Source organism: Homalodisca vitripennis, chromosome 2 (genome assembly GCF_021130785.1).
Source record: "Homalodisca vitripennis isolate AUS2020 chromosome 2, UT_GWSS_2.1, whole genome shotgun sequence".
NCBI classification, from domain to species: Eukaryota; Metazoa; Arthropoda; class Insecta; order Hemiptera; family Cicadellidae; genus Homalodisca; species Homalodisca vitripennis.
In genome coordinates this window covers 188,680,510-188,704,196 of record NC_060208.1, presented here as the reverse complement: position 1 = coordinate 188,704,196, position 23,687 = coordinate 188,680,510, and the positions used below count along the sequence as shown (strand labels likewise).

General features: G+C 35.5%; 2 protein-coding genes across 2 annotated transcripts in view; one reads left to right on the top strand and one right to left on the bottom strand.

Annotated features, from left to right (window-relative positions):
- The window catches only part of LOC124355183, a 180,928-nt gene that overhangs the window by 128,635 nt on the left and 28,606 nt on the right, over window positions 1-23,687 (bottom strand). The window lies entirely within an intron of this gene.
- LOC124355184 (carbohydrate sulfotransferase 11-like) overlaps window positions 1-23,687 on the top strand; it is a 132,110-nt gene that overhangs the window by 92,119 nt on the left and 16,304 nt on the right. The window contains exons 2-4 of the mRNA XM_046806189.1: window positions 14,903-15,149; window positions 16,912-17,162; window positions 19,163-19,351. Coding sequence (XP_046662145.1) covers window positions 14,903-15,149; window positions 16,912-17,162; window positions 19,163-19,351 — 687 coding nt within the window. The remainder of the gene's footprint in view (window positions 1-14,902; window positions 15,150-16,911; window positions 17,163-19,162; window positions 19,352-23,687) is intronic.

The window sequence follows — 23,687 nt, the reverse complement described above, 5'->3', positions numbered from 1 at the left end:
TTCAAACATTTAACCAAATACCTCCATGGTGAATGGGAGGGACGTAGTTGGGCAACGTCATACTTTTGGAGCATTACATGCTTCAGTGCTCCGGCGAACTTCTGCATACGCGAACTTTAGTAAGGTTCTTATATCGTGTACAATGGAAGGTGCGAACATTAATTTAAAACGAACTCAGAAAGTCTTTCTTGGTACTTAACTTAAAATGATCACCGCACTATTAGGAATGTGGGTTAAAAGCAGTAAAGTTGTTTGCATAACGGCTTTCTCCAAGTGTTCCTGCAGTTATTGACACATCCCCGGCCAGTCCATTGTCTAGTCTCATCTTCGTAAAAACTACCTTGTTCCTATTTTGAATTATATTCAAGGAAGACAAATCTCACATACATTTAACACCATTATTGTAATTGTCTCGCGATGCATTAACCTAATTTATGCTACAACGGCCATTAGCATTAAAAATATGTTTCGAGATTGTGTTACAAAAGAGGTCTTCAGAAAATAACACTTAGTACACAAACGGTAAACACAATTACCATATTGCGATAACAAACACAAGAAAACTTTCGACCTGATTTACGCGGAAATCAATATCAAGTAAAATTAATCCTTTAATAGGTCGAGGATTAAAACCAATATCAACTTCGAAATAGAATCAAATCATTGGAGCTTTCATATGAAATCACACAGAAATACAAACGTGAGTGTAAACCTATCGTTGCATTAAATGTTCCCATTATTGGATTTACATTTAGAATCCATTAATTGAAGTTGTATCATCTCAATGATGAATCAAAATCTATGACATTTAGTTTAATTTACGTCCGTGTAAAGTTGAAGTTAGATTTCACTTTAAGTTGATTCCAACTTTAGTTAAATCTCCAGTTCAGTTGCCAAGTTAGACTGAACTTAATTATTGGTTATATTCTCGTTCTTATTTGTATTTACATAAAAACCTCGTCGTTATAACACTTGTGTATTTATATTTCACTTTTGTATCATAGAGCAAACCTAAAAATATTTATGATTTCGGGACCCATCACAGATTTCTTTCTTGTAATTCTTTTACATCTCACGAAGATGACGTTTGAGGTGTACAATAACTGCTTATCTAAACCAAATTGAACTGGTTAAATTGAATTGGTAATTATTTAATTATTATTAATAATAATAATAAAAAAAAACTTTATTGCGAACAGACAATGCACACACTGTATCACAATCGTCCTACCTAACCTAATCATTCGTTCTGACAATGTACCATTCAGACATACATTATATTATTTATCAGCATGGCGAATTAAGATTTAAAATAAGATATACTGTTTTAAGGCAAAAATTCGCAATAACAAGATTCCTTGCCATGTTAAAAATAGCATAGCAGTAAAATTAGTATTCAGGATTAATAATTCATTATAGTTTCATATTTATAGATGACAGCCACCTATTCAATCTACTACCACCATGTCACTAGGGATATTTTTTAACACAAAACGTTGTTCTTTCTTAAATATAGAGAGGGAAATGTTTATAAACCCAGAAGGGTTTAACGATAAATCTCTGTGGCCTAGTTGGCTGAGTGCCTTTTGCCTTCTAACTTCTGGTACACAATGCTGTTGGCAATAAACGGAATTCAACGGCGTGAACTTTTGTCTTCTTTTTTTAATTAAAAATAGAAATTTAGAGAGAAAACAGGAGGAAATAAACAGTCAAATATTTTGTGGCCCAATTGGTTGAGTGCATTTTGCCATCTAACTTCTGGTACACAATGCTGTTGGCAATAAATGGAATTCAACGGCGTGAACTTTTGTCTATCTTTTTTTTATTTAAAAATAGAAATTTAGAGAGAAAACAGGAGGAAATAAACAGTCAAATATTTTGTGGCCCAATTGGTTGAATGCATTTTGCCATCTAACTTCTGGTACACAATGCTGTTGGCAATAAACGGAATTCAATAGTGTGAACTTTTATATTCTCTCTATTAATTTATAAATACAAATTTAGAGACAAAAGAGGACAAAAAAACAGTATATCTTCTGAGGCTCAATTGAGTTCGCGTTCTTACTTTTTTACACAATGCTGTTGGCAATAAATAGAATCCAACGGTGTGAACTTTAATCTTCTTTTTATTAATTAAGAACAGAAATTTAGAGACAAAACAGGAGGAAACAACCAATCAATCTCTGTGGCCCAGTTGGCTGAGTGCCTTTTGCCATCTTACTTTAGGTACACACTGTTGTCGACGATACTCTATGTACGAGGGTCGTTCGGAAAGTAAGTTGCTTTAACCAAATAAAAATTACTCGCAATTTTAAACGTTTTATTATATACATTTGAAAGAGCAACTATCAAACTGTTAGAAAGATTGGATTGTAGCGGTCATTTGCAATCAAGAGATTAATTCGCTTGCGTATTGCTTCGTATCAGAATGACAGGTCACCGTTACAGTATTGTTCATGGAGATGACAAGCCCCTCGCTGTACATTCCATGGAACATAATCAGGATAAAATTGAAAACTGTTATAGATTAAAAGACATCAATAATGTTCCATTGCATGCCAACGAAAATATAAATAGGTTTAATTTGAGAAGGAATATGTATATAAATGAATGTTTGTCCGTATGTCCTTTATAGAATCGTAAAACTATGTGACTCATATAACGATAATTATGAAAATTTGATTATATGAGTATTTTTCCACGCAGAAGGTTTATATGCTATGCTTATTGATGTAACTCGCCACCTGGCGGCGCTGCAAAACTTGGAGTTTTCAAAGCGCCTGCACATTATAAACTGCAATTACGAGATAGTTACTTATATTAAATGGCCAAACACTATTTGAAGGCACTAAGTCATGATGTATATTTGTCTTCAAAATACTCGTATATTCCTTGTTGAACTTAAAGGTTGAGTGTTAAACCACTTTATAATAAAACACATGTACCCTACATGTACAATACACTTTTGATAAATTTTCTTGATCGTGACATCAAGGCAAATTCTGCATCGACGTTGGAAATATAATTCACTTAAATCAGAAGTGTTCATACACGGGCAAAGCTTACGAAAAGCGTGCGAAGCCGCGGGAAATAGCTAGTCTATTTTGTTGTCTGGTTGGCTGAGTTTTATGCCCTTTTACTTTTGTTACACAAATAATACTTCTATTGCACAATTTTCTGGTACACATAGTTCTGGAACACACAGTTCTAGGGCACAATGTCCTGGTACACATACTTCTGGTACACCCGTAAGTGGAATTCAGCGGCGTGTACATCACCAGGTCCTCCTTCCAAATTGTTGCTTGGAAGGGTTTTATCACATTCTTTGTTGCATTAAACAAGACAAATTTAGAGACAAAACTGGTGATAACTAATAATAAATTATGTTACCTTGTTTGCTGAATGCCTTTTTTGGCTTCATACTTTGATATGCCGCTGTTGGAAATAAATAGCGTGCAATGGTGGTGTGGACATTTCCATTTTTGAGAACTAACCAAAGGAAAATGTAGGGACAAAACTGGAGTAACTGAGCATTAAACTTTGTGGCCTCTCGTTTGCTGAATCCCTGTTAAATCTTCCTCCTATTTTAACACGAGTGGCACGTACTTATGAAGTTCCACTTATATTTTAAAGACAAAGTAAAGTTAAAGCCAAACAAAGTTTTTTTTGTTGCAGTCATAATTTACATATGACGTTCAAATTCGTAAGAAAGATCTTTTTAGGTCTTGTGTTGGTTAATATTATTACTCAATATCTTATGCTATATAATCTTGAAATCTATTAATATTGCAACATGTTCTAAGAAATCGTTCAAATAACAAAACATTCGCAGGATATTGTGTATAATGTACGAGAAATTAATTTTAGTTGTTTGTTTAGTTTTTTAGAACTATGTAACAAGTTAATTGGTAAAAGGGAGAATTATATTTCTAATTTAGAAACATTCGTAATATCGTAAGATTCAAACATATTTAAAAATTATTACACATTTTATAAGCAACGTACAAGTATGTTGTGCGAAAAGAGATATCACAATAACTATTGTTTATCATCAAAAAACTTAGTTGAACCACTAGTAAGATAATGAGCCAAATTTGAGTTTTGTTTTATAGACAATATATAAAATTGTCATAATTTCCCACACACATGTCCAAAAGAATCTCTCTTGGAAAATTAATAAATCCATTATTTTATTATTTCAGTTCATAGGTAGTACAAACAAAACCCCCCTCATCCGATTTTCGCACCTCGGTATTCGTTTTCAAAGAACGTATTTCGTATTCCTGTTTTCATACTGAAATTCAGCACAATTCAAAGGAATGCATGAAACAAAGGAAGTGCATGGGTTTCATGCACCAAGGGCAATGACCTTTAGCTAGTACGTACAGTCGGATTTCGGAATGATGTTCCTTTTTAGATCATTTAGATCGCAGTCATAAAATATTTTTATCGCTTTACTAGGATTGGAAGGAATTTGAAGCGGAATTATGCTAATTAAAATTAAGCCAAAAGAAAAACTGTCAAAAACAGAGATGATGATGTGGATTTTGATAGCACGACCAGGCAAAAAGTAGTTTCACTAAAAAAAGTTATTTAAAACATATAATTTTATTAAATTATATTTCATTTAAAAATACAATATACTTTAAGTCATACATGAGTGAATAAAAAATGCCGCTCCCTGCGGTTATATTTCACGTAGCCTCAGCCGTTTTCATTTGGGGTTGATTACAAATTTGCTAATGTATATTAATAGGTACCTACCTTTAAATACTTGTAATTCCTTGTGGACTGATCAATGTTTTCGGAATTTCTGTTTTCAAAGACCTATGGAATTCTTGGAAAGGTATCTCAAAGACCTATGAATTTAAATTTAAAAAAGTATTCTTCAACAATATCGATTGCACCGTCTCGAGGTAGACATCAGGAAATTGGTTGTGGCCAAAACGTCTGGCGGAATTATTGAACAGCCCGTCCCCGACTCGCAGTGTCCAGAACTTTGTCGAAAGTCAATTATTTATTTAGCCCGCTCCCGATACAACCGGCGCGGTTCTCATTAGCGTGGCAGGGGATTGTTTGCTTGGAATACACTTCATCCACTTCGCTATCACGTTTATGAGGCTCGGTTAATTGAAAACAAAAGGTGATTAAAATCGATGGCTTGAGTAACTGCAGAAAACATACACATGAAGGGAAATAAAGCACACCGTCCCGCTCTTAACTCTTTAAGTAATTTACACATATCAATATCTTCACGGAATGTTCATAAATATTTTTATACACAAGTACTTTATGATTGTATTACGTTTTCCACAAGTTAACCGTTATTCAGGGACGTCCATCAATACGGGACAAGAGGCAGGGACAACCTTCGGTTACATCCGCACAGAACAGCCGCATTCAAACGTTTGCCATCCGAGGTTAGTGTTAAGCTGATCAACAAGCTCCCTGATGAAATAAAAAATTTGAATGAACCAACAAAAATTAAAGCTCGATTGAGACACTTTTTGGTGTCGAGGATGTTTTACTCAGTGGAAGAGTTTATGATGAGCCGCTGGGATGGAATTTAAAGTAATTGGATCATCCTCTATTTCTGGTGGTAAAATTTAGAAGATTTTAAAACGTATGGCTGTAAGTATTAGGAATGAGTGTGGACTGTGTATGGACGGGTATGAATGGGGTCAATTTAAAATAGATATACATATTTCTAAATAATTTAATTTGACGATTGTATGCAATTTTTATAATTGTTGACACAATAAAAGTATTATTATTATTATTCTTGTGTGGCCCATTCAATAAAAATAATACTATTTAATAACATTGTTTTATAATATATTAGCTGTTTCCCGCGGCTTCGCACGCTTTTCGTAAGGTTTGCCCGTGTATGAGCACTTCTGGTTCAAATGAATTATATTTCCAACGCCGAAGTAGAGTTTACGTTGTTGCCACGATCAAGAAAATCTGCCAAACGTGTATGATTATAGCCATTGTACACGTGCATGTACTGTATTATATAGTGGTCTAACAGTCAAAAGGTTGGTTTAAGTTCAACCAGAAATGTATTTTAAAGACAAATATACATAAAAACTTAGCGCCATCAAATAGTGTTTGGCTATGTAATATACCACTCAGGGCCGGTTGATGGTGAGTTACGTCAATGGGCATAGCATATAAACCTTCTACTTGAAAAAATACATATATATATATATATATATATATATATATATATATATATATATATATATATATACATACAAATTTTCATAATGATCTGTCAAATAGTTTCTAGAAAGAGTCTATAAAGGACATAAAGACAAAAATTCATTTTATATATATATATATATATATATATATATATATATATATATATATATCCAGTTTAATTATAGCTGGTAGATTGATACTTAAGGTTATATCTTAGATAAGTTATTTCTTCATTCAATACCTCAACGTTGTGTTGGATCTTTCTTGTCTCTTTACCCAAATATTAATCTGAGGAACAACGCATCGTTCTGGAACAGTAATTCCAAACGGTAGTTTCCCCGACAAAAAATTATTTCCAGTAGTGTTTAGTATTTTATTTTGTCAAATTAAAAGATTCTAAATTAAGTTTATATTCTGGTTGCAGTTGGTGCTAGTACGATAATCAAACTTACTACTCTTGGTTTTTTTCGTGTTATTAAAAAAAATTAGTTGAGTGATGAGGCACGGAAATGTTGGGATTGCAGCAAACCTACTTACACAGAGCAATGTCGAAATAACATTTAGTTAAGAAATGTTGCGTACGTTGCATTATTTAATCAATTTGTTTTGTTGGTGGCCTTTAAACACTCAAAATCCAACGCAAGATTCAAAAAATATTTATACAGATTCTGAAAAATTATATCTAGTAGAATATATTCGTATAGCAAACGTATTCTAAACGTTAACATATTGGGCTGAAACTTTTATTTTGCGTTTTTTTTTCGGATATACACAGAATCACCTAAGACATCATTATTCACTTATGTACATCACGTGATCGCTCATAGATCGTAATCGTTACTCCATACACATTTCATACACAGCAGCATCGGTTTGGACAATTCTTTTGCCGTGGCAATCTTCAATAAACCCGGTTGTTACAGACCCACGCTAGAGCGGTTAGGAGTGCTGTTGCATGATTGCCAACATTGAACCTTCCTCTCGACTCCGTACGACCGCACTGCTTGATTTCTTTAATTTTATTGTGACTTTCAGGTTTAATAATACCTGAAAAATTAACTTTCCATCGCCTTCTCTTGAGCTGATTGCCTTTAAAACGTTATAAGCAAGATAAAGCATGATCGCACCGTTTTGCTGCCTGCCTCTACACAGGCTATACGTAAGTTGGCAGCACTGACATCCGCAAATTGAACGACAACAGCAACAGTTGCTATATGTGTCCAATCCATAACAGCGGTAGCGGTTGCTGTCGACCGCAGCTGCCGCCACAGCTTTCACAACTGCAGAGAGGACCAATATTAGTACAAAATTCAAATCCCGCAATACAATAATCAACAGAGCATAGACAAAATTCAATCATGTATAGCAAACATTACTATTCTAAAATTTAAAATATACTGCTATCACATCGAACACTCATTTAGGTATAAATTTTAATAAGTGTTCTGTACCTTTCATTGCCAATTTTACTTAATGATCCGTAAGTAATACATAATAAGCCGTCATCATAACCTAAATCGGACAATATTTGGCTAGGGACCTCGAAACATAAATACCTGAGGTTAATTTGGAGCGAACGTGGCCAAATCTTAACATCCCATGTCAAACCTTGATCCAAAGAATTTAGTGGAGTAGACTTTCTAAGGTATACTGTCCGCCAACATTATCGCAAGTCTACCGTATGCAAAGCAAAATTCGAAACGTTATATTTTCAAGAATTTGTTTTCAGACTGAGGCTGTGAAAATATGCACATCACTGTTTAATGCAACAACGGAGTTTTGTTCTAAAACTTATTTTGAAATTCATTTAAAGCGGAGAATCGTATCATTAGCATACTTTACTACATTAGCATACAAATCTTTTGTGCAATAATGATGCTTTTATACCGTGTATATAGATAAGGAAAAGTATCGGACTATAACTCGTTCCTTGAGGGTCTCCATAACTCGTTTTCATTCAGTTTATTGAAATTTGGACAACTTGGATTATGTGACTTAGATATGAACTACGCCACAAGAGAGACAAGACGCGAATGCCACGGGATTCCAACTTGTCAAGTAGCGTGTGACCTTCAAAACAATCGAAGGCTTTTGATAAGTCAATAAATACACTCAAAGTATGATTACGACCTTCCAATCCCTCTAAAATCATATCAACAACACTCACAATTGCTTCTATCGTAAGTGTTTCCTGTTTAGACCCTGAATTGGTGTCTTGAGAGCAAATTAGTTATTTTTATAAATTGCAGCATCCTTGTAAATGATGTTTTTCTAAAGTTTTGCTCAGAACTGACAAAATCAAAACTGGGCGATAATTGTTAATAAGTGTAGAATCGTATTTTTTTTTTTTTAATTAGAGTTGCTCTAAAATTTTATAGCAGTGTGAGGAAACTCATGATTGAAATGCACAACTTTGGCAATGTATGCTTTACAGCGTGCTTAGAGTATTTCCTGATAACCCATATTGACATAGAATTGATATCATTCGATTTTTTGGCTAGGAGCAGATGAATAATTCTGTAAATCCCCTCAACCAGATCTCCTGCAAACGCCAGTACCATAGAGGATACTTGATGTGGGGGGGGGGGGGGGTGGGGGGGGGGGGGGGTGGGGGGGGGGGGGGGTGGGGGGGGGGGGGGGTGGGGGGGGGGGGGGGTGGGGGGGGGGGGGGGTGGTTTGGGTAAGACATAAAAGTAATAGAGGATATACAAATTAATTACTCTCCTTCAAAAACTAGTAATTGGCACAAAATACATTGTCTTTAATGATTAACCTTTAAAAATCTCTAAACATTGGTTTCACTTGAAACCAGTGGCAACGTTTTTGTTACCATGGGTAAGTTAAAGACTTACAGTGTTATGCCCTAGCGAGTCCGAAGGTATGACTTTATTAGTACTGACGACTTATGATGGAATATACTCGTCATATATTCATTGCAACATGTTTTCCTAATTTTCACCCAAAGAACAATTCCAAACGTCTTACATGGAGAGATCGTTATCACCCATTTCATTTGAGAAAATGTGCGATAGCAACTCATAACTCTGGATGATAATAATAATTATACTATTTCTTCACGAGTATAACAATGACACTGTAATTTTAAATTATATACATATAACATGAAGTATTAAAAATAAATTTGGTATAGAATCCTGTGAAAGTATTGTTTTAGATTGTCTGGTATTTCTAATTGTTCTTGAAATATACGTACAATGCAAAATTGTAAGAATATATCAAGTATTAATTACAAATAAATAGAAATGGTCCATTATTATTTTAAAACTGTTTCAACAAACAAAAGTCACAAGATATACTTAGATAAAACTTTCATACGGTGAGATAGAATTACTCTCCGTTTAACACTGTAAAAGGTTTGTGCCGGAGACATCATTTTAGATCCTTTCTCCCTCTCCCTCTCTAGCTTTTACCGAGGTTCACATTTCTTGCTTTCCCTGCCAAACATCGTCCGAGACTTTACTTGGGTGCCTGACAAACATTTCTGGAGTGGACTTCCATTCTGAGATGCTTGAGGACGACAGCAGCCTAAATATCGTCTCTTTCTCTGGCTTTTACCAAGGTTCTCATTTCTTGCTTTACTCTCCCAAACACCGTCCGGGACTCTTTACTTGGGTGCCTGACAAACATTTCTGGAGTGGACTTCCATTCTGAGATGCTTGAGGACGACAGCAGCCTAAATATCGTCTCTTTCTCTGGCTTTTACCAAGGTTCTCATTTCTTGCTTTACTCTGCCAAACATCGTCCGAGACTTTACTTGGGTGCCTGACAAACATTTCTGGAGTGGACTTCCATTCTGAGATGCTTGAGGACGACAGCAGCCTAAATATCGTCTCTTTCTCTGGCTTTTTACCAAGGTTCTCATTTCTTGCTTTACTCTGCCAAACATCGTCCGAGACTTTACTTTGGTGCCTGACAAACATTTCTGGAGTGGACTTCCATTCTGAGATGCTTGAGGACGACAGCAGCCTAAATATCGTCTCTTTCTCTGGCTTTTACCAAGGTTCTCATTTCTTGCTTTACTCTCCCAAACACCGTCCGGGACTCTTTACTTGGTACCTGACAAACATTTCTGAGTGGACTTCCATACTGAGATGCTTGAGGACGACAGCAGCCTAAATATCGTCTCTTTCTCTGGTTTTTTACCAAGGTTCACATTTCTTGCTTTACTCTGGCCAAACACCGTCCGAGACTTTTACTTGGGTGCCTGACAAACATTTCTGGAGTGGACTTCCATTCTGAGATGCTTGAGGACGACAGCAGCCTAAATATCGTCTCTTTCTCTGGCTTTTACCAAGGTTCTCATTTCTTGCTTTCCCTGCCAAACACCGTCCGGGAGACTCTTTACTTGGGTGCCTGACAAACATTTCTGGAGTGGACTTCCATACTGAGATGCTTGAGGACGACAGCAGCCTAAATATCGTCTCTTTCTCTGGCTTTTACCAAGGTTCACATTTCTTGCTTTACTCTGCCAAACACCGTCCGGGACTCTTTACTTTGGTGCCTGACAAACATTTCTGGAGTGGACTTCCATTCTGAGATGCTTGAGGACGACAGCAGCCTAAATATCGTCTCTTTCTCTGGCTTTTACCAAGGTTCACATTTCTTGCTTTACTCTGGCAAACACCGTCCGAGACTTTACTTTGGTGCCTGACAAACATTTCTGGCGAGAACTTCCATTCTGAGATGCTTGAGGACGACATCAGCCTAAATATCGTCTCTTTCTCTGGCTTTTACCAAGGTTCACATTTCTTGCTTTACTCTGGCAAACATCGTCCGAGACTTTACTTTGGTGCCTGGCAAACATTTCTGGCGAGAACTTCCATTCTGAGATGCTTGAGGACGACATCAGCATAAATATCTTCTCTTTCTCTCCTTCTTTTACCGAGGTTCACATTATTGGCAACTACACTTGTAGAAGATCTTGCATTTCTTTTTGTTTCACATTTATCTCAGATCCTTCTTGGATTTTTCATACTAAGTATAATTTCATGATTATCGTGTGTCATTGTGACGGTATTCCGGCGGTATTGTTATACACACTCCTATCGACGTTGTAGACAATAATCGCCACGCTATCATCATTTCCCGCCATTTTGCGATCTTATCCTGGACGCTACAGATCTGATTTGTTGTTTTAGTAGGACATTTATTTTCCAAACCAGTCCATGTATTATTTTTTGTTATATTTATTATGTGATGAAGTACTACAAAATTATTACCAACGAATATGAAAACGTTGCAATCAACTCAACGGTATGTGAAATAGATCGCTACACTGTTTCTAATCGGAATTCGATTATTGTTATAGTAGTGACAACTGGAAAAACAGGTCGTTGGGGTAGTGAATCTGATCACGCATTTAACTAGGTACAATCGTGTAATTACTTGATTATGCATAATTAATAAATAAGAATAAGAAATAATTTATTCCTCCTTTAGTTCACAATTAAACTAATATCGACATTTGCCTGCAATTACTAGCCATAATATTAAATACCTTTGGCTAGCACAACTTAAACTAACATAATTATTTATATATTTACAGTCGATAATTATTATCAACTTAAAAACTTGCGGTAGTAAAATGTAACTATTTAACTATTAAGTAAAAATTAACTATTTGACTATTAATTCACTTACAAGAGCAAATCAGTTAATTTCATAGATTTGTCAAACTAATGGACAAGTTTTGCTGGACATGTAATGTTGTTCACTCTGTGTCCCATAATCGATATGACGCCGATCTGTCATATCCGTGTGTTACGCAAAAATGTCCCAAACGACGTCATTCTTTATTTCGAATTAGCTAAAGGTCTGCATGTAAGAATCACATGTTAAAATTTATATTCACATTAATTCACACGTTCTTCATAATTTTCAGCCCTCATCCGAAAAACTAACCCTAATTCGAGAACCGAACATTTCTAACTGTACCGTTATTGAAAGATGAGATCGTATAAACGTGTGTGTAACTCGCAAAATCACACATGCACTCGTATAACTGAAAATGTACGTAGCAGAGTTCAGCGGCTAAAACAGTGTTTGTCGCGGACAATCCCTGTTTGACACAACAAAGACCACACAATGGGTCCAGTACAGAGGCCTGTCGTGCCCACGCGAGACAATGTTACAGTTTAATACCACAAAAGGATATACTTCCCACACACGTATAACTGAAAATGTACGTAGCAGAGTTCAGCGGCTAAAACAGTGTTTGTCGCGGACAATCCCTGTTTGACACAACAAAGACCACACAATGGGTCCAGTACAGAAGCCTGTCGTGCCCACGCGAGACAATGTTACAGTTTAATACCACAAAAGGATATACTTCCCACACACGTATAACTGAAAATGTACGTAGCAGAGTTCAGCGGCTAAAACAGTGTTTGTCGCGGACAATCCCTGTTTGACACAACAAAGACCACACAATGGGTCCAGTACAGAAGGCCTGTCATGCCCACGCGAGACAATGTTACAGTTTAATACCACAAAAGGATATACTTCCCACACACGTATAACTGAAAATGTACGTAGCAGAGTTCAGCGGCTAAAACAGTGTTTGTCGCGGACAATCCCTGTTTGACACAACAAAGACCACACAATGGGTCCAGTACAGAGGCCTGTCGTGCCCACGCGAGACAATGTTACAGTTTAATACCACAAAAGGATATACTTCCCACACACGTATAACTGAAAATGTACGTAGCAGAGTTCAGCGGCTAAAACAGTGTTTGTCGCGGACAATCCCTGTTTGACACAACAAAGACCACACAATGGGTCCAGTACAGAAGCCTGTCATGCCCACGCGAGACAATGTTACAGTTTAATACCACAAAAGGATATCCTTTCCACACACGTTCCTATATCAAGTATGGTTTTGTTTCAGAAAATGAATCCGGGGCAGTATTAATAAGTGATTTTTCATCCCCATATGAAATGCCATTAATTTGAGAATGACTTGATTTCTCCTATTTAAGAACCGGCTTTAGCAAAATGACCTTGATCTTTCCCATAAAACAATGTACTGATCTTGAGTTTTTACCTTTTTTATGTAAAGTGTATACTTTTGAATATTAAAACTACAAAATGCAACACGGTTTAATATTTTTTTCTGAATAACCCATAAAATATAAAAAAAACTAAAATGTTTTCAATGCATATTCATTGCATCTCTAAAATGAGACATCTCACATAACTCTTGTCCCAAAATAAGGGCGTAAAACTTCATGATGTAGTTTATAGTTCAAGTCATGCGCAAAGTATAAAGTTTACAAAACAGGTTAAAAGCGTTAAAATTAGACATTTCCCATAACGCTGCGATCTAAATCTGCAGAGGTTTAACATTGCTTTTATGGTGAAAAATTCAAGGTTATTATAGGGAAAACACATTGCTATTATAGGGAAAACTCAAGGTCAGTTATTTTTCTACACTTACTGTAATAGTGAGCAAGTAACATGGGTTTGACTGTGCCCTTTAACCTCCTTAAGGTATTGTGGAGGTAATTTCCAGCTTCACAAAACCATAAATCACCAGACGACATTATTGAACAGAAAAGGTGTTGTCGAAGTGTGTCAGAGTGACGTCACTGCCGTGACGTATGACAGGCCGGTTCATATGCGGTCCACTGCAGCGCCAAACAGTAAGACGCGAGTGACCGCATCAATATTCTAGGTCCTAGGAAATCACACGACGGTCAATGGTTTTGCCATAAGGACGTCAACCTAATATCACTACCAGGTCCACTGACAACTTCACTTTGCAAAAAGAAAATACTACGATCTATTATGGAGGCAAGGACGTAGCCAAAAAAAAATTGGGGAGTCAAGACGACTGATATTTTCCTATAGTGGACAGAAAGTAAAGCAAGTGCAGTCAAACCGCTCATTCCCCGTTTTGTTCTTTAAAACGTTATTGCCGCGTTTCAATGTTGAGAATGATTTTTCAGAAGTGCATGCCAGTAATACTGAATTATTTAAATAATGATAATCATTTGCAAAAAAAGTAATTGAAAAAAGGTCCGTACCCCTTAGACCCTCACGCTGATGGCTACGTCCTTGTCAGAAGGAAGAAATAATGCAAAAAGTAACAAAATTTTATTATGATTCTTTACTATCTTTTTTTTAATAGATCACCGAGGCAAGATAATGTGTGAAAAAATATCTGCACTACAAATTGAGTGCTTAGAGATCGTGTCTATCACATCGTAATGCACTAAATTTTGTACCTGAAAAGACAGCCACTTCACCCAATTTTAGGTGTCTCTGATGTCGAAACGATGTAAAGGTTCGTTGTGAGCGTCTTCGTCGCTGACTTTCTTCCGATTTATTCAGACAAACGTGACTCCAGATTCCAGGAGTCAAGTCTGAGACAACGTCAGATACCAGACGCTGGAATGAAAGGAAGGTGAACTGGAGCTAAACTCAACATTCAAATTGAATCGACCTTTCTACCATAACTACGTTAAATAACATGTCACACCCTCCATTCGTCTTTCATGTACATATTGTAAAATATGTCCTTATGTTTAACCGTTTTTTGGGCCTTATTTATAAGATGTACCAAAACTCTTCTTCAAATTCCTCATACTTCGCTTGGAATATTGTTTATTGCAACTTGTTCGGTTTTTCCTGTATACTTCTGATACTGTATATTGCTGACTGGGCCCCTGAACAGTTGCAGGTGACGGAAGCTAAGAACACGACATGGTACAGTGAGCGTGTGATGGAGGCGCGGATGGCCTGGCGTCGCCGCACACTCAAGGAGGCGTGTTCTCGCTTCGGCCTGGACGTTCCGGGCAACGACTCACTGCACCGACCCAACGCCTGGGAGTTCCTCATCAACAAGCAGCACCACCTCATCTGGTGCAACGTCTTCAAGGCGGCATCATCCTCCTGGATGTACAACTTCAACATCCTAGCAGGTACACAGCCTCAGTATAACTTATCTTTTCAAGTTTACTCCTCAGACTGTTCAGAGTAGTGAGCATGCTGCAAGGCACTGACGATTTGAGTCTGAAATTGAGACGAGACAAATTGAAACGTAAAATACATTTAGATTACATTTTTAAGGCTTTCTTCTCAAACACTAAGCAGGCACTTTTATTGCTATTATTGAAGCTATATTGCATTATTTTAGCATCAATAAATTGCAGCATCAAAAACAAACCTTCTTTGGTTCTCATAATAGCAAGAGACACCTACAAATAACAGAGAATAGAATCCAATGTGGGACATTCAGTGTTTTAACCCTTTGTACTTCTCCACTATTCTTCATCATCAAACAAAGGAACACACAAGTCAATGAGGTGACTCCGCCTCTCTGTAGTCCGACATTCTTTCTTATCTAGCAAGTGATTATTCAACTATTTGAGGTTTTAATCAACTGCCATTCCAATTTTTCTTGAACCGGAGCAATTTTGTTGCTCCAAAACGAACCTTCTAAAATCTTGCTTTTGTCCGTCCGTCTCCACGTATGTACTCTTGATAGAAATGTCCTAGAAACTTGAAGTATAGGGAAACTCAGTATATAGGTTCCTCTTGGTCCAAGGATAAACTCCTGATCTTGGGGATAAAAGGGCGTCCGTCCGTCTTCCGTTGTGTTCCGTCGGGCCCTTCAATACTCTGTTGCATCGTTTTATTTTTTCTTATTTTTCCAGGTAACCAATTAATATGTTATGTAATCTATCGCCGTGTGTCTCAAAATACCGTTGCTATCGATTTGCCAGCCGATTTTACCGTCTTTCCTTTCTTTGGAGCCCGTTCGCCTTTAAACCCCACTGTTTTGATTGTTCATTTTGTCTCTAAAGTGTAATATGGATGTGTCCATCTTTCTTCCACAGTTGTGTACCGCTGCAGAAACTTATCAGGACTAAACGGAAAAGTTCCAAAACAGCCTCAGAGTCGATTACACGGTTGCGTTTATTCTCCTACTGAAAGCAAACTCGGCACTTGTCTTGTCGAGATTTGATTGTGCAAACACACTGTCCCTTTCGAATACCACTGTGTCTTCAACTATTTCGCGGCAATTTGAATCATCAATCACTCAATATCAAATCATGGATTTTGTTGACCATTTCAAGGTTATTCACTTCCATTGTTTATCTTCTGTGGATATAAGATCACGTTTAAACTAATTTACCCAATTGTGCACAGTTGCAAACCCAGGAACAGATGCACCTCGAACTTCATCCAACCAGCTTTGATCTTCTTTTGAAGTCTTTGAAATGGAACTGTTCAAACGCCTCTCGAAAGCCTCTTTTTCCAATTTCCAATAAAAACATTTTTGCTGCTTCAATGGACTATTAAAATGAAACCACAAGAAGGATATAGGTTAGCTGAAACTCTGATCGGAGTCTAATAAGAGATAACGCTAACCGATAACAAACCTGCTTCGATGCTATTATTGCTTCATCTTGGATTTCTAATGACTTATTGAACGACCTTTGTAGTTTAAACAGGATTTTATGTTCAACAAACATATGTAATATCGTCACGTAGTAGTTGTAAGTCCTTTTAAATTGACGTTATTATTACGTCACCATGCATTGTCAGATTTTCTTGTTACGTTACCACTTTGCAACCTAGTGGTCAGCTATGCTTGACAATGAGTTCCTGTGTGTATCTGAATGCACACAGCTGCACTAGCCAGAACACAGTACTATGCATCTTTCCTTGTGATTGCAGGCTACACACCAGAGTTCCTCAAAAACAACAATATGGTCCCGCTGCAGTTGGCGAGAAAGAAGTACGCACGGCCGAGTGTCGAAGAGCTGAATGTTGCGCTCAACGATTCCATCGCCTTCTTGATTGTGCGCCACCCGCTGGAGCGACTGTTGTCGGCATACCGTGACAAGATACAGTATGCCTTGCCCAACACCCACCACTCCAAGTTGGGTCAGCGCATCATCATCCAGTTCCGCAACAAGATCGACAAGGTCCGACTCTGTTATTATAAATTTCCATCCCTTTTTAATATGAAAAGATACTGTTACATTGGGTATTCCTTAAGGTTATGAAAATAAAATTCTATTTTATAAGTAATTTTAATTTTCTTTGATGCATTTTTGGTACACTAACACATTTTTGTATCATGAAAAAATTAAATAAGCTCTCATTTGAAGTAAAAACATAAAATATCTAATAATAGTTTACATAATTAAACACTTTTAACTCAATGTATTATATAAACTGTTTAGTTTTCTTTATACAATACATGTATTACTCAATAACTGATTCAAGAATATCACACTAAAACCGGGGTTGATGAGTGATTTACATTGTGAACTAGCAATATTTTCCAGTTGAGGCTTTACGGTCGCAGTACTGTATTTATATTGTATTTGTCAGCCTCAAGTCAGTATTTCAGTATTCGGTATCAGTAAGGATATGAGTGCTTCAGAACTAGTAAAGTAATCAGTACGAGAAAAAAATATTTGTATATTGTAACCACACAGAGTATTAGATACAGAGTATCTGTCATCAGTATTTTTGGCTCTCAGTAATCGTTACAGATACTGGAGAAAAGTAACCGTTACAAAGTACTGATTACTGAAATACTATCTTACCTCTACTTGTACAGTGTGCGATATTCCGCTGACGTTATCACAGACTCTTCAGTTTTAACTTATATATTGGAGAACCATCTGCTCCTCCTATTCTTTACTTTCAAGAAACACCAACAAAACAATCACATCCTTACTTAAAAACATCCCTCAAAACCAATCTGTTCCATTCCACTGATTTTAAGTGGTGCTTTTACACACTGAAAAGCCATTCTGTGAATTCATAGAGCATTCAAATGAATTCAGAGTTTTAACTACATACAAGATAAAACATATACCCCTTACTGGAACAACAGTCTATAGCAAGATCTGACAGCCAGTCCTGGTATTATCATTGACGGGAGAATTAACATCACTAGTGAATCAGTCTCTTGGCTAGTCCTAGTTACTGACCTTAGTGAGACATCAAGGTTCAGATTGTCATTGGTTTACATTTAGACTACTCTTATTTTAAAACATCAATATGACCTTTCTAAACAATTGTTATATTGTATTTAGACTAGAACGATTCTTAGAAGTGTTTTTTAAACTCTTGATTGTAATTTAAAATTTAAAACAACTTCAAAGCTTATTTTTTACCTTATAATAAAACTAATATGTGGTCAAATATAATAGTATGTATTAATTATATTTCCCAATCTTTCTCAACATAAATATCAGCGTTGTTGTTCACAGTTTTTTATATATATATATATATATATATATATATATATATATATAATAGGCCTATAAGTTCAAGGTCAGTACATTGCTTTTATAGGGAAAACTCAAGGTCAGTTATTTTTAATGTTTTGTATTTCTTGAAATGAAAATTGTAATTTTCGAAAATCAAATTTTAATTACACTTACTTGTCAGTTTTCAGTGCAGTATAAATGTATTACACTTCATTCAAAACATTTTATTTTTCAAATTTAAGTCATTAAACTTAAGCCATTAATTTCTGAAGATGGCACAAGGTCATTAAAAAAACCCAAAAGAACAACACTAGGTCGAAAGACAAGTCATCTGCGATCTTCCACTGTGAAACAACAATTCGATAACAGTAAGAATAAGATTTGCTTCTTTGACCAGTTAGTGCATGGCAACAGATTAATTTTCGAAGATCATTACGGAAGACGCAGTTTTAAAAAATTTGGGAACTCCTGTTTTAGAGCATTCACACATGGTCTTAAAGAGGGACTTTCAATAATATTTTAAAATTAATGTATAAATTCAATAACTAAGATGTAATATCTGTATCCAATTTGAAAACCAGTATAGAAACAATTATAAATTATCCTCATATGATAAAAGCAGTAACCTCGAGAACTTGTTACATGCTATGATTCTGTGTTGCTGCACACACTCAAGTAATAGGTGAATGTTGGTGTAGGAAGGCAGACCCATGAGGGATCGCAGCACACACAGCCCACGATGGCCTACCTTCTCCGAATTTGTCAACTACCTGATACACGAGCACAACCGCGGCCACAGCCTGGATATGCACTGGACTCCCATCACAGAGTTCTGTTCCCCTTGCCAGGTGGAGTTCGATCTCATCCTCAAGTTCGACACACTGGATGTAAGTGTAAATGCCATATCAATGCATAAATGCCCCCAATGTAAACTTTAGCATATTTCCCTCATGCTAGTATTAATGGATGTGGCAGTACATTTCCCATTATAGCAGTAAGCATTTTAAATTTCATACACATTGATTCAACGTTAGGATTCCAGCAAAATACTTTGTCTACCATCAAAGTTTTCCTGCTGACGCTATGTCAAAATATTTGCTAACACACATAAAACCTTGTAAAATACAAAAGAAATACTTTGCATTTTCATACAAAGTTTTATTATTTTCTACATATTAGTTTTTTCTTCTCCTTTAGAGCTTGATATTTCTTGAAGCCACTTGTATTTTATCTTCAATATTTAATAACTGATTCCAGTTAGTTACCACTAAACTAGTTTAGTCAGTGTTTGAATGCAGTTGGCTAGTCACTAGTCGGTTGTAAAAAGTAGTCGATAGTCCCATTACTAGTTCGTGGTATTACAGGAAAGTTAGTGTTGTATTTAGTTTGAGCAATTGCTGTCTTAAACACCATATCACGTCCATTTGGTCTTGTTATGTCAAAAGTGTTGTGTCTATTAGGAAAGAAATTCTCATCATCTCCTCACAACTGATTACTTTAAATATTGTAGGTCTTATTGACCCCATTTCAGTTGAGAAATATTCAGGTTAGAAAAACACTCAACATAAATATATCACTCATACAATTGCCACAGTGAACAAAACATTGAAAAGTTTGAATCTATAACTTTCCATCCAAGGCCCAAACTCATTTCAAGACAAATATTAAACATTGTACCAGGTCCATAATGTTCATAACCTTGTTTAAACCATCCATATAATTATGACATTTTATATATATAGGTCCTTTATTATGTTTGTAAACCTAGCTCTGAAATTTTAAAATGTTCGTTCTTCAGCTAATAAACTTATAAACACTGTTCTATTATTAGGAAATTTAATAAATAGACTTCATCATCTATTAAGTGCCGAAGTATTCACTAAATTTTGAATAACGTTAAATTTTTAAAAACAATTGACGAAAATATTTGCTTATATCATTGCTAAGAACTTTTTTAAATTTACCATGTAATTAATGAATATTCAAATACATTCAGTGAATGTTACTATTTAGTATATAGAAAACAAACTGAGAGCTAATGACTTAAATACTTTTTAAGGCCAGTGCTCAGGCCCGGAAAGTTAATGCAAAACATAGAAAACTCAATTATTGCATTCGGGGGCAGCTCTTTTACTCTACGAATCGTTGTCTCAACGACCCTATTTTTATATTTGCAATATTGGTGTGGGTCTTTTACACTACTAATCGTTTGACTCAACGACCCTTTCTGAAAAAGTAACAAATAACAGAGGGTCTTTTACTCTACGAAGCGTTGTGACAACGACCCGATTTATTAAGAAAACTAAAAGTTAAATCAAAAGGTTCTTTGTGACAACGACCCATATCAAGAATATTATGTTTAGAACTACAAATAGGGTCGTTGACGCAAAGACCCTGTAATGCATCTAAACTCACATAAGGACATTTCGATGGCGTTTACTCAACTGATCGTTGTCCTCAACGCCCTTCCGTCCCAAACAAGCGCTTTAAAACGAAACAGGGTCAATCAGTCAACTCCTAGCCCGGTAGGCATGAAGGCGCTGCGTCTGTACCGAGTTTAGTCCTAACATCTGATATAAGGGTAAATACTTTGTATTCGTACTGGATATAAATATTTTGTTTATTATACATGTATATTATTGAACTAAATTTAAATTCTGGTAATAGTTGTATTTATGAAATATAAAAAATATTTTAAAAGATTAAATTCTTGTTATGATTCCTATTACTTGTTTCAAAATTGTATTCAATTACTTGTATTCAAAATATATTTCACTCAGTTACATAAACTAAAATAATGTAACTATCATTCGTATTGAAAGACTCTCGGAGCAATTATTGGAAAATTCTTTAAATATTACTAAATGTTATTATTGAACTAAATTTAAATTCTGGTAATAGTTGTATTTATGAAATATAAAAAATATTTTTAAAATATTAAATTCTTGTTATGATTCCTATTACTTGTTTCAAAATTGTATTCAATTACTTGTATTCAAAATATATTTCACTCAGTTACATAAACTAAAATAATGTAACTATCATTGTATTGAAGACTCTCGGAGCAATTATTGGAAAATTCTTTAAATATTACTAAATGTTAATAAAAACACATACTTTTCCAAATTATTTATTTTTTCGGACGAGGCCTTTCGAAACCAAAGGTTTCATCTTCAAGCAACTCCACAAATAAATATTTACATATTGTTTATGTTACAATTAATATTAAAATAACATATGGTGTGTAAAGATGCAAATACAAAACTCTTTGAAAATATTTCAGCCAGTAATGAAAAATTAGATTTGACTAGAGTTTAATTTTTGAATAAATTGAGAAGAAGATTACATAAAGATTCAAAATGATTGTATTTTCATTTTTAACACCATACGTTATTTTAATATTAATTGTAACAAACAGTATGTAAATATGTATTTGTGGAGTTGTCTGAAGATGATACCTTTGGTTTTGAAAGGCCTTGTTCAAAAACTAAACAATTTGGTAATTAGTGTTTTTATTAAGTAATAGTTATCATTCGTATTTCTATTTCTGTCGGAAACAGGTTGATGTTTCTAATTATTATTAAAATGGTTAATCAAACACTACCCAACATTCAAATTAAAGTTAGAATGAGAAAGCTGCAAACAAATTAAAGCACTAATAGTAGACTTCGACAACTACAACTCCAAACATACACTATAAGGAATTCGAATGACAGAAGCCGCCGATTGACAGTACCGAAGCCACTCAACTGAGAAGGACGAAACATTTAACTTCTGTAAGTCTGTATGACCGCACAATATCTCGAGAATGAATTGACTTATATAATCGTCATTGACTTTAATAGCGATCACTTTTAAATCGCTATTGCGGTTAACCGTGATAGTAACGCGAAAATCGCAGAAGAAATACATTTGTAAGCAACTGTGTACAGTCATATGATATTTTTACATGTGGCATGGTAACACAAGTTACCCTATCCATCCGCAAGATTTTCTAACGATGTCCTTATTTTTGTAAGCTTTAAATTTTATGAAACTTCATTTGTACCTAGACAAGAAAGAGCTCCATTTTGGTGCATGTCTACTCATGCTTTTCGGCTGAGCGTCATTGTATCCTGTTTACTCATTAGACTGGCACAATGACTTCTGTATGCCAGGGGGATGTAAAAAATTCTTTCTGTATGATTATCTGGCTGTCTGTCCGCAGGATATCTAAAAAATTAAATGATGTATAGACTTTAAATATATCATGCAACTTCAGCAAAGCCGTTACGTGACAAGTGGTGCGCGTACTCCTGCCTTGAAATAATAATAAGTTTGAAAGAAACGGCCAAATACAAAATATTTAATCGTAAAAAGTTAGGGCTCTGTGATGTAATGGTAGTAAGTGAGAGATCCGGGTTCGAGTCCCGGCGGAGGAAGTGCTTTTTGCGATTGAATGTTTATTGAAATTATATTAGGCTAGTGCCACTTATACAAACTTAATGAATGTATATACATAGATAGGTTAGATAGATAGATAGATAAAATAAAAGTATCGATGGATCTCATACTGTAACAAAAGTATCACCAACCAATTCTCCATCATGTATTAAAATTTCATACGAGTGTACTCAGCCGGTCTATAAATTTATTATTGTATGATTTTTTTGTTGCCAATATGGTGACACATAAGACCAATGTAACGGATTTTCGCGGACGCTCAACCAATTCATTCAGTGACATGCACCACTATCGAAATCAATGTTCATCGTATAGAAATTAAAACACGTTTAAATTGGGCATTTAACATTTATGAGTAAAAAATAAACTTTTACTCTACTCTTTGATGCCCCAGTGGGAAACTGCCCTCAGTGTAGTTAAGATATCTGGAGTTGTTATGTACTCTCCAATAAATTCCAGTAAGAACGTACGCGTGTTACGTTTTGTATACATAAACACATTTGAAGTTTTCTATTCGATTTTCTATGAGATTCTAAATATACATTCTTATGCCAATAACATGTATTTTGATATTTCCGCACTAAAATATTAAGTTCAACGATACAGTACGTTATCAAACGTATCTGATGTATATTATAATATAAAGCTAATATTGAGGTCATACTTTGTATTTTAAGGAGCAAACAATTTCCGAGGTTTGGTGCGTTAAAACCACATGTTTTAGGTTTGCAACTTACGACTTATTAAAAACATAGTCAATATCAAATAAATGCTTCAATG